The 12,302-nt window shown below is 50.0% G+C and overlaps 1 protein-coding gene across 6 annotated transcripts in view; it reads left to right on the plus strand.

Moving 5' to 3' along the window:
* Window positions 1-12,302, plus strand: part of SCMH1 (Scm polycomb group protein homolog 1) — a 64,504-nt gene that overhangs the window by 11,511 nt on the left and 40,691 nt on the right. For all 6 annotated transcript variants that reach the window (XM_042022487.1, XM_042022491.1, XM_042022493.1 and 3 more), the window contains 3 exons: window positions 2,687-2,771; window positions 5,468-5,536; window positions 10,913-10,983. In XM_042022487.1, the coding sequence (XP_041878421.1) occupies window positions 2,747-2,771; window positions 5,468-5,536; window positions 10,913-10,983 (165 nt within the window). In that variant the 5' untranslated portion in view covers window positions 2,687-2,746. The remainder of the gene's footprint in view (window positions 1-2,686; window positions 2,772-5,467; window positions 5,537-10,912; window positions 10,984-12,302) is intronic.

Raw genomic sequence — 12,302 nt, forward strand, 5'->3', positions numbered from 1 at the left:
TGTCTGTGAAGGGCCTGGAGTTGGATTTGGTGATCCTTGTGGGTCCCTCCCAATTGTGATTGTACCAGTTTCAGGAGGGCTGGGGTACACAGTGTCTGTCTCCATGGCTGAAGAAGGGCATCCCTGCATCCCAGGGCAGGAACTGGTTCCTGGGGTGCAGTGAGGCTGGTGGCTCCCATCGGGCTGTGTAGGTCCAGCTGCCCCTGCAGCAGGCAGGCTGAAGCCGTGCATCATGGGGTTTGGTTCTGCCTCTTCTCTAGGCATTACATGATTCTGAGCACACTAATTGTTTTGCTTTTTTTCTTTTCTTATGATTTTGCGGGATTTACCCACGTGTTGCTGTCCTGTGGTGTGAGACGTACGGGAGATCTGGGTGGTGCAGAGCTGTGGTGGAGGCTCGTGAAGGCTGGCAGGAGTCCAGCAGGGGCTGTTGCATTTGGGCAGTTTCTTGGAAGCGTGTTTTGGAGTGCAATGGCCTTGAGCTGGCACTCATGTGGCTCTCAGCAAAGTGGGACTCCCCATGCCGCTTAAGTCTTCCTCCTTTGAGGAAGAGTCACCATTCATTTATTAATTTAAATAGGACATTTACAACATCTGGTTCTTTTCCATGACATGAGATCTTGCTGAGAGCCTGCTGCAGTGTTGGCTGAGGAATACCAGCAGTGAGCTCTGTGCTTTATCAGTATCACAGAATTATAGAATCATTAAGGTTGGAAAAGACCTCCAAGATCATCAAGACCAAACAAGCACCGTGTCCACTACAGAGCACCAGTGCCACATCCAGCCATTTCTTCAATACACCACCACCTCCTTGGGCAGCCCATGCTGACAATGCTCTCCATGAAGAGATTCTTCCTAATGTCCAACCTGAACTTCCCCTGGCACATCTTGAGGCCATTTCCTCTTGAACTGTCCTTGTTACCTCAAAGAAGAGACTGATCCCCACCTGTCCGCACCCTCCTGTCAGGGAGTTGTAGAGGGTGAGAAGGTCCCCCGAGCCACATTAGGGTTATTGCCACTGTGAGGATGGAGGGTGCAGAAGTGCACCCTTGTCCTGGGCCACAACCGTCCACAAACCCTGTCTGAGCAGCTCAAACACTGTCGTAATTTTTTTTCTCCCAGTACTTCTGCAGGGAAGCAGTCACACATCCCTGCCAGCAGGACTGAGGTGCTGAGGCTCAAGCAGCTTTTCAGAAGCCCTCAGAGGGGCACAGGAACTCCTGTGCCAAACACATGAGATTTATGTGTGGGGGTACTTGAGAAAGTCCCACTCACAGCAGAGGGGCAGAGCCAGAGATGGCGAATGCTTGTCTGGTTATATATAAACGCCTTTCAGCCTGGGTTTTAATGTCTAGGGCACTTTTCCTGCCAGGACTGCTAGACTTTAATAAAAATGACAGAAGAAAATTATGAAAAGAAGCTTTAAAAGTTGTAAATAACCTTTCACGTGTAGGTTACCTTCTGCTATTGAAAGGGAAACCAACTTTACTCCTTTCACAAGTGTGTACAGACACACACGCTATTTAGGAGAGAGGCAATAAGTGACTACTGTGCACCTTTTGATTAGGATTAAAAAAACAACCAGGAATTTCTTTTCCTTTAGTATTTAATACTCCTTCAGTATTTTTCTTCTCAGAGTATTGCTCAGTGTTGCATGTAAAAGGGCTGTAGTTTGTAGAGCTTTTATAGAAAATTAAACTCTATTTCTCTCACATTTAGAAAAAGCCTGGTTTTTAAAACCCCAACTTCTTGCCAAGTTGGATCTGTAAATAACCCTTTAAAGCAGCGACTCAGTGCTGCATCCTGAGACAGCTTCCTCTTCCATCCTCCTCCTGACTACCCCACTGTGAACAAAATGGAATTATATTGATACAATTAATCTTTCATTAGTTAGTGGAGTGTCAAAACATGCTATTCCTGGCTTTCCCAAGGGCCTGTTTGTGGCTCAGCCATTCATTTGGATGTTTTCTGGCAGGGCTTGGCAAGGCTTGGTGGGTGCAGCAGGCCCTGCCGTGTGAGAGTGGTTGTCCTGGAGCGCTGGGTCCCTATGCATGTCCAGCATACATCTCCCAAGAGCTCTGATTTTTCAGGAATATTTCTTTATAACAAGAATGCAAATGCCTTTGCTTGTTGGGAGCAGTCCAGCCAGTTTTCCTCCAACCAGGAAAAAAAAAATGCAGCTTAACTTGGACACTCATGGCAGTAATAACAGCAAAAGTATTTCCTGGGTCATTGTCCAATTTCTCATCCTTATTCCCCAGAACTGCTGTGAGCAATTTGAATTGTAAGTGGCAAGCTGGGGATTGCTGTGCTGCTTTGCCAGAGTTAATGTTATGTTTCCATGTGTTTTCTTTCATAAATTCCAGCTCTGCCTCCCTTTGTTAGTGAGTGGGAGCAGCCCCTCCTTCCACACACGCTCCAGACCCACTGTAGGGTTAGCAGGGAGACAGGCATGTGCTCCTTGTGCTTATTTATGCTGCTCCTGCTGCCATGAATTTGACGTTGTCCACAAATTGGAGAAAGTCTTGTAGTTTCAGGGGGTGAAATGAGCTGTGTGTGTTCTGTGTTCTGTGCAACCCCGGGTGATGGAACATGTGTTTCCCCCCACTGTGTGATGAGTTAATGGTGCAGATGACTGTGTGCTCCAGAATGGGGAATTTTCTCATCGTTATTTCTTTTGTCCTAGACATCTTCAGTTCTGTAAGAGCAACCCAGTCCCAGGATAAGGACAGCAGCAGGTGGTAGAATGCGGAAACCAGGCCCTCAGAAAGGTGAGCAGTGATGCTTGGCACAGCCAAGGGCCCTGCAGTGAGCTGGCGTGGCCTGGAGGGCCAAGTGCCTCAGGGGACTGACAGTGGGGTGGGAGCTGAGGGGGTGTGGTTGGAAGGCCAAAACAGAGTTGTGTGTTTCTCCATCAGCGTGCACAGAGCAGTTCATCAATCCACCCCTGTGACGGGAAGAGGAGAGTCCCTTTTTGGGGCATCCCTGCAGCTCGTGGGGCGCAGTGTCAGCAGCGAGGGTGCCCTGCAGAACCCACGGCACCATCTGGCAGAGCTCCCAGCATGGGGCAAACTGGCTGTGCTGGCACAGGCCTCCCCCCTCTAATGAGGCATGAAAGCAGAGACCAGCCTACCTTGTGGAGAGGAAATCTGTCAGGAGGTTACCACTGCCACCGAGTCCCTCGGCCCCTCACACAGCACGTGCTTCCTGGGTCCTGCATCCCCAGCCAAAAGGGTGAAGTCGAGCAGGCTGCCTGCAGCTGAGCTGCTCTGGCTTCTTGTGCTTGACAAAAATATTGATTTCCTTTGGTGCTGTGCCATGCATGTGCGTTGGACTGGAGTGATCTCATCACATGCGCTCCGGAGGAGGGGGGAAGGGAGAAGCGAGAGGATGGAGCATCCTCTGCAGCTCTTTGTTCACATCTGCTCCACACTCCCAAAGTTTATTGCAGGAGATTTCTATGCTCGATTTCTCTCCTCCTTTTATTTTTTTTAAATGTCTCCTTTGCTTCTGTCGTGGTTCATCTTACAGCAGCATTATCCTCTTCCTATGGATATCTGCTTCCTATGCACAAGCAGTGTTCTGCTTGTCCTTTAATGAAGTGAAAATAAATGAAGGAAAGCAGGGAATGGGGAGACCCTGCTGCGAGGCAGCTGGAGGGCTTGGCAATAAAGGAGGCCGGTTGATTAGTCAGCAGCGTGGCTGAGGCCCGGGCTGGCTGGATTCAGCCTCACTCACAGCTTGTTCTCTGTGCTCCTGGAGCCTCCAGCCAGCCTGCCTCTGTGACCTGTGCTCGGAATGCCGTGCCATGGGTTGCAGAGGCAACATCTGCACTGTGCACATGTGGGTTTCTGTCCTACTTACCTGCTTTTTTAATAATGCATTGAACTTTCACTCTTTCTTTATTTGTCTGCAGAAATTCTTGTTTCTTTCTCTCTGCTGGTTTTGTATCCTCCTTAATGAGGATTTTTGCATGTTACAGGTTAAGAACAAAATGTACCTTCACCTGCAGAGTATGGCGAGAGGCTCCTTTGAGTGCATGGATGCTGTTAGAGCTGTCCTGCAGCACCGAGGGGAGCCTTACCCACCCACGGGGCTCTTTTGCTTCTGACTTAAATACTTTATGTCCTTTATTCTTGCTTTCTTAGGGAGATGGCACAATACTGTGCTTCATGGTAATGCATTTATTAGGAAGGGTGTCCTTCAATCCTTTTCATTCCTTTATGTCTCTCCAAGGAGGCTCTTTGTCTGGTCCATGTCTAGTGACACCGTGGTCACACTCCATATGTCCCTCGTGTTCATCTAAGGGATGCTGATCTGGCATCCCTCTGTTGGACTGGAGGCTGTTGGAGGCAGGGTGGGCATCCCCCACTTCTTGCTCTGTCACTCTCCAGAGCAATAAAACCTACATACCATCCTGTCCATTGTGCTGAAAAGAACATGTCAAGAAGAGAAGATTGCAAAAATAATTGTCCAAAAGCAATTCCAGACATGTTAAAACACCCCAGGCCACTTTAGAAGCAGCTCTTAGCCTGCCTCTTCCAGCTACTTGTCAGGAGATTTCAAAACTTTTCCTTTCACAAGGAATTGCTTTTTGTGGGGGCAAGGCACATTTTGTAGGGCACTACCAAGCTGTTGTCTACAACAGCCCTAAAAATGCTCTGTAAAATAAAGGAGCTGGAGTGCAGCAGCACTCCCAGGGTGCCCAGCAGGTCAAGGAGCTGGCTCAGGGTGAGCTCTGCTGTGGCACAGCAATCTTCCATCCCTCCTTTGGGCTGGAGGCTGCTGGAGGCAGGGATGAGCATTCCCCACTTCTTGCTCTGTCACTTTCCAGAGCTGTCTTGAGAACTTAATTTTTTTTTGAGCTCTGGGACCCAAAGCTGTCATGGGCAAAGACAGCTCAGGTGAGCTGCTTTGCAGAGCTGGTGCTGCTTTGCTGTGCACTCTTCCGAGCTGCAAGGGACCCATGGAAACCTGGTGTTGTGCATGGACAGAGCACTTGTGCAGATTTTCAGAGAAGTCCTTTCCCAGTCACCACAAAGGGTTGAGGCTGTTTGTGTGGAATAACCTGGAGTTGATACACAAGGAGCCATTCTGCACCAAAGATTCACATGAGCCAATTTAGTGGCAGTTACGTTTGTTCCTCTCAAGCCCTTTTTCTCATAGCTGAAATGATGGAGCTCTAGCAGTTTGCTGTTCTTTGTTATTGCTTGTCACTGAGGGAAAACAGTGGCTGGTGGACACTAAGCAGGGATTGAGGTGCAAATGTAGATACCTCCTGTCAGGTACGTGCATGAGCTGTGGGGAGGAAGGGAGCACGCCCCAGAGATAGAGGCAAATCATCCGTGTTATGGGGTCATGATAGGGAGGTCACTCCTCTCCTCTGAGTGCCTGTAAAGCAGACAGTGTTGAAGGGTGCATTGTCTGGCTCCTTTCCCTGACACAAGCGCTCTGTTTCTTGTCTCAGCCATAGACTGGAAAGATGGTAAAAAGCACAAGTACAGCCGCCCGTCAGAGTCTCCCTCCCAGTACCAAGGTAAGAGAGCTCCCTTCTTCCTCCCTGCTTTTTTTCCCCCACTTCTCCCTTTTTTGATTTCCTAAGATTTTTTTTTTGACAAGTGCATGGTGCAGCATCAGGATTGGCCATCACCTGCAAGAAACTGAGCAGCTCATCACTGCCCAAAGCTTGGGCACATCCTTGTAGAGTTTGGGCCTGGAGAAGAGAAAGGTCTGAGGAGACCATAGAGCTGCTTCCAGTGCCTCAAGGGACTCCAGGAGAGCTGAAGGGGGACTTCGGACAAGGGCCTGAAGTGACAGGACAAGGGGAATGGCATCACACTGTCAGAGGGCAGGGTTAGATGGAATATGGAGAAGAAATTCTTCCCTGTGAGGGTGGGCAGGCCCTGGCACAGGCTGCCCAGAGCAGCTGTGGCTGCCCCTGGATCCCTGGAAGTGTCCAAGACCGGGTTGGACCAGGTTTGGAACAACTTGGGATGGTGGAAGGTGTCCCTGCCCATGGCAGGGGGTGGGACTGGATGGGCTTTAAGGTCCTTTCCAACTCAAACCGTTCTGTGATTCTACACAGTGAGGGGGTGAAACTGCAGCGTCTTTCTGGCACGGAGCACTCTGTAATCCAGGCTGGAAGGATTTCTGGTCAAAGCTGCATTGGGACACCTCTGAGGAGAGCAGGACAGACCAGACAGCACCCTGGTGTTTCAGAGTTGTTAGTTTTGACTCACACATTGTCACCTTTTACTGAGCAGGACAGGGAGCAGTGGGGCTCACGTTACCGACTGCAGCTGTTACCGATGGAGCGCATACAGCTGGATTGATGGCTGAGCAAAGTGCCTGGGACTGGGAAGGGTGGGACAGGCAGGAGCTGTGCCATGCCCATGGGAGGGCTGACCCCTCAGGAGGCCATGCTCAGACATCAGGGACAGCCAGTGTCACCTTGGATCTGCGAGCCCAGACGATGCTCTGCTCATTTTCATACCGAGCTGGCTCGGACTGTGCTGCTTTCATGTGCTGCCTTGGTGCTCCTTAGCAGCCACACATATGGACTGCAGACTTTAGTGGGGAAGCCTTGATCTGGGTAGGGCACGTTCTCCTTCACAGATGTGACCTGAAACGCGCATGTATTGTTTCAGTTGGATTGATGACCCCTAGGGAGCCAAAATGCTAATGGAGCCCAAACCAGACTTCAGTTAAAGATATAAACAGAAACTCCATCTTCATTTAAATTCTGGGCAAAGGATCAATGTTAAATGCAACATGAAGAGAATCAAAACATGAGGGTGCAGAGCTGCATTGTTCACAACTACTGCAGTTTGACCCCTTGGGTGTGTGGAGTGTTTTGTTTGGAGTAAATATTTTTGAAGGTTAAGACATCAGAGCCCAAATCTGACTCTTTGCCTGGAAGTAATATCTGCCTTTGGCGTGAGCACACGACAAGCAGCTTTCCCAAGGCAAGCACAAGTGACAGACAGTCACCCCAGTGGCATTTCCACAGCCAAGTCACAGGGAGTCACACGGGTTCCCAATCCTTGGCTTTTGTTTGGCTCACAGATGTAGTTGCAAAAATAGGGTGTTTCTCATTAAAGTGTCTTTCTCTCATTTCTTCCTGTGAAGAAGATCCAGTGTGCTGGAGAGAGCTGGAGGGGGACTTGGGACAAGGGCCTGAAGAGCCAGGATCTTCCCACTGCCAGAGGGCAGGGCTGGATGGGATAGTGGGAAAATATTCTTCCCTGGGAGGGTGGGGAGGCCCTGGCACAGGGTGCCCAGAGAAGCTGTGGCTGCCCCTGGATCCCTGGCAGTGTCCAAGGCCAGGCTGGATGCAGCTTGGAGCACCCTGGGATAGTGGGAGGTGTCCCTGCCCATGGCAGAAGGTGGCACTGGATGAGCTTTATGGCCCCTTCCAACCCAAACTATTTTATTGTTTGGTTCTGTTTATGTTACCTGGAGGAACGCAGTCCTCTCCAATGGAGATCCTTCCGGTGGTGTCCTCTGCAAGGCAAGGGAGGGAACATGAAAGAGCAGGCAGAGACCAGCTGATTTTAGGGCTGGTAGGACAATTTGCATATTGTTCTGGAAACCAGCAGCAGTGGTATTGCTTTATGGGGCAAGAGAGGGTTTCATTCCCTACAGTCAGCTCCTGCTCCCTCACCAGTAAAAGGGACAGCTCAGGACTGGCTGAAGTTTTTTCACGAAGCAAAGTGATGCACTGACAAGTGGAGAAAAGCCATCAGTGTTTTTTGACCAACACTCTGGAAACAGGGTTACCTGCCCAGGCCAGATAAGAAACAAGCATCTTGCACCCTAAAATGTCCTGTCACTCTAGGGTAAGGCATCCAATTTATTAATATGGATAAGAATACTGAGAAAATATAAAATACAAGGCCATTGGTCAGTGCTTAGAAGAAAGCCAGGTAAGATACTCTCAGTTTTTCCCTCTGGCCTTACACCCTCCATGCCCAGTGCCTGTAGAATGGCATGAGCAGCACCCGGCACTTTGGTGTCCTGGCTCTTTCTCAAGCACAGAGCTCGGGGCTTGTGCTCTGCTCCCCCATTAAAAAAGCCCCAATGTATCCTGCTTTTCTCTATTCATTGGCAGCTATCCCTCTGTTGTAAAAAGAACAACCTCAGCTTTTGTGTTGTGCCTTTTTTTTCTGATTCTGTCTGCAGTTCTTAGGTTGAGGCTGATTGTATTTGGTAAAGTTTAAGCGTACTTTGAAATTCCTGCTTGAAAAATATTGCATCATGAGCTAGATACTATTACTGAATTAATTTAAACCCATTCCTTCCATTCTGTGTGGGATTTCCTCTCATGCTAAGGGTGTGGTGGCAGCTTCCAGCTGCAGTCTGCAGTTTTTACCTTGGTTTCAGAGTAATCCTGAAAAAGAAGTCCAGGTTTTACCTGTGCTTGCCCTGCCATCTGTGTGTAAGGGGGTGGCTGGTAGTGAACAGAGAGGGAGGGAGGGAAGGCTGAACACTGCTGTATCAGCTCTCTTTTCTTAGAAGTCTTTCCACTGCTCCTGCTTTTCTTTGCAAAATAAATCACCAGAACAGTTAGTCATAGGAATCAGAGAATCACAGAACATCCTGAGCTGAAGGGACCCACAGGGATCACGGATTCCAGCCCCAGGCCCTGCCCAGACACCCCAAAATCCCACCCTGGGCATCCCTGGCAGCGCTGCCCAAACGCTCCTGGAGCTCTGGCAGCCTCGGGGCCGTGCCCATTCCCTGGGGAGCCTGGGCAGTGCCCAGCAGCCTCTGGGGGAAGAACCTTTCCCTGCTCTCCAGCCTGAGCCTGCCCTGGCCCAGCTTCATGCTGTTCTCTCAGGTCCTAGAGAAGCTGCAGTTTTAGTGCTGTGTGTGTCTTCATACAGTGGTTGAATCCCAGCAGGCTCTAGAATTAATCTCAAATAAGTTCCATGTCCAAACACTATTTTTAGATGCCTGCAGCTGTCTCAGAAATTCCCTGCTCCTGCTGGGGTTGTGCAGCGTGGATCTCGGCTGTGGGGGTGAGCTGCTGCAGGCAGCAGAACAGCCTGGCTTGGTGTGGAGGGAGTGAAAAGTGGAAAGATTAAAACCATGACAACTTTTAATAGCGATGGATTGAAACCATCTGAGGGGAGGGTTGGGGTTTTTTAAATAAAATTGCCAAGCACAGCTGATCCTGTTCAAGCTGCTGGCTCAGGGCCTGGGGCTGAGACTGGTACTGCTCACCTGGTACTGTCACCTGGGCATCCTCTGTGCTCCAGGGATAATGGCCTCTGAAGGGCTACCCCAGTCTGAGATGAGCCCAGATTAGCAACCAGAGTTAAGGGGTGGGATGCATAAGGCATTTCCAGGCCAGGAGTGCCCAGCTTGCCGTACCTGGGTGTTTACTCCACGTTATTCATACAAAGAGTTTCATTGACAGAACCAAGTATAAAATCGTATCTTCAATTAAAGCAAAAGGATTTTGGTTTTGTGAGAGCATCATTGCAGTAACTCACTGAATTTCTTCATTCACCCAGTGTGAGACTGTGGCTGAAAGGAAAATATGTGCCAGTGGATGGAGCTGAGTGCTCTGGGACATGGAGAGTGCTGTCACTCTGTAAACAGCAATATCCAGCCAGTGTGGCAGTGGAACTGTATTTTTTCTGTTCATTTTCCCTATTTTTGACAGTGTACTAGTCATCTGCATGGGAGCTGGTGAGAAAGCAGCATTCCTTGTATTTATTTGAAGCTTGTAGATTATGAAGGCTCCTCTGTGCACGAGGCAGCACTGAAGCAATGTGTGCTGACCTTACTGCCTCAATTTTCAGAGGTGTGGTGTGTGCTGCAGTAGCTAAAATGGCTCTTATTGTAGCTTTTATTTTGAAAATAGACTGATTAAGAACTTGCCTTGACTCGGGGAAGCAGTGGCTGACTTTAATTGTGCTGCCACCAATGCTCTTGAAATGCCTTGAAAACAGTGGTCTCCCGGGAGCTGTTTGGATGAATGCAAGCGAATGTCATGCTGGAAGGTTCCTCTCCCAGCTGCTCAGTTTAAATGGCAAAAGTCATGATTTGCTCGGATCACAGGAGCTTTTAATTCCTCATTTAATAACAGGTTTCCCTGGGTGGCATATTGTTTTTACCCTTCCTGCTGTCCATGAGGAAGGTGCAGGCAAGGATGAAATGTGCTTCCCGTGGCAGCAGCACTCAGTGGAAGGAGGCTTGGTGTCGGATGTGAGGTGTTGAGCTCAGTAAATTCCTGTTTGGAGGATCCCTCCTCCCATCCTGCCCATCCTATGGACTCCATGGCACTTCAGGAAGTTAATTGCTGACCTGTCCACTGATTGCTGGGGTTGGGCTGATCCCTGGCCCATGGGGTGGGCTCTGTGTGTGCTGGACCAGGGGGACTGTACAGTCACCACAAAGCAGGTTCCTGTTCTAAATCCATGATTTAGAATCATGGGATCACAGAATGGCTTGGGTTGGAAATGACCTTAGAGAGAATCTTGTTCCAGCCCCCAAGCTGGGCTGCTCATAGCCCACAGTGACTGTTCGTAATCCCCAGACTGAGTGATGTGTTTAATGAATGGTTTTTAAGGGACAGTTGTCTGGAAGACTCCGCAGATTCCCATCTGTGCTGGATGTTTCCCATTAAGTTGTAGGTTGTTATCCTGACTCTGTGCAGCCCCTTCTCGGCAGCATGGAGGCAGGAGGATGCCGAAGGCAGCACTGTGCTTTGTTCTGCCTGTCAGTTGCAGTTGTAAATCTTCTGTGCTCACAAACATCAGAGGTTCTTGATGAAAACATGTTGCCTGTGAGCACCTCCTCTGTGAGAAGTGCAGAACTGCCGGCTCAGGAGTCTGGCCAGCTCTTTTGCTGAGAATTTTGCTCATCCAGTTCCTATTTGAATCCTTTTGTTTTTACTTCTCAGGTCACTTCACCTGGGAGAAATACCTGAAAGAGACATGTGCCATCCCAGCTCCTGCCCATTGTTTCAAGCAGGTAAGAGGGTGACAACAAGAAAGGTCAAGGTCTATGATCCACTGGGGACCCCAGAGTTCTGTGCCTGGGATAGGCCTCTGGTTTGGCAAGGGCAATACTTAAGGATATTGGAGACTCAACAGCAAATTTAAAAGATACATTTAGAGTAGCACAGAAGATTTTCCTCTCAAATGTGCATGTTGGGAATATGAGTATGCTGTTACTCTGTCAAGCAGAGGCCCTTGGAGAAAGTGTCCTGAGTAGGATAGGATCCAGCTTTTGGTGGATCCTGCCCAATAAGGAGATTTTTGTCAGAATTCAGCCAATTTTTGTGACAGAATAGCAGCCCCTGGGCAGCAGGTACTGAGCCCAGAGGTGGTTGTGCTGAGTACAGGGGGTGCAGGAGTGAATCAGTGTGGGGCACCTGGGTCCGGGCAGAGGGGAGCGGGGAGCATGAGTGTCTGTTGTGTGGGTCTGGGATTGGCTGGGTGAGTCTTCCCAGGAGAGCGTTAATCCCCTGTACTGGGCACTGATGGGGCTGCACCTCAAATCCTGGGATCAGTTTTGGGCCCCTCACAAGGGGGCTGGAGCGTGTCCAGAGAAGGGAATGGAGCTGGGAAGGGGCTGGAGCCCCAGGAGCGGCTGAGGGAGCTGGGAAAGGGGCTCAGCCTGGAGCCACGGAGGCTCAGGGGGGACCTTGTGGCTCTGCACAAGTCCCTGACAGGAGGGGGCAGCCGGGGGGGTCGGGCTCTGCTCCCAGGGAACAGGGACAGGAGGAGAGGGAACAGCTTTAGCTTGTGCCAGGAGAGGGTCAGGTTGTATATCAGGAAAATTTCTTCACTGAAAGGCTGATCAGGCCTGGTGGAGTCCCCATCCCTGGAAGCGTTCAAAAAATTGGAGATACAGTGCTTGGGGACATGGGTCAGTGGTGGGCTTGGCAGTGCTGTAGGAACAGCTGGAATCGATGATGTTAGAGGTGTTTTCCAGCATTAATGATTCTGTGATTCCAAGGGAACAGGCTTTAATTGCCCAGATGATGCGGGATGGAAGGATGGGGGTTTGTTACAGACCCACCAGGGCTTGCTGAGCTGTCTGTGGTGCCTGTTCTGTGCTGTGCCTGGAGGGGCTGTCAGCCTTCAGTAGACTCCATTTGGCTGCTCTTAGTGCTGAAGCTTTGTGCCTGAGCTGGTGCAGTACTGTCAGTCCTGAGCTGGTGCAGTACTGTCAATCCTGAGCAGTACTGTCAGTCCTGAGCTGGTGCAGTACTGGCAATCCTGAGCTGGTGCCATGTACTGGCAATCCTGAGCTGGTGCCATGTACTGGCAATCCTGAGCTGGTGC

The sequence above is a fragment of the Corvus kubaryi genome, unplaced genomic scaffold, assembly GCF_017639235.1.
Source record: "Corvus kubaryi isolate FWS band 111438036 unplaced genomic scaffold, C.kubaryi_AGA036_p1.0 37209, whole genome shotgun sequence".
Classification (NCBI taxonomy): Eukaryota; Metazoa; Chordata; class Aves; order Passeriformes; family Corvidae; genus Corvus; species Corvus kubaryi.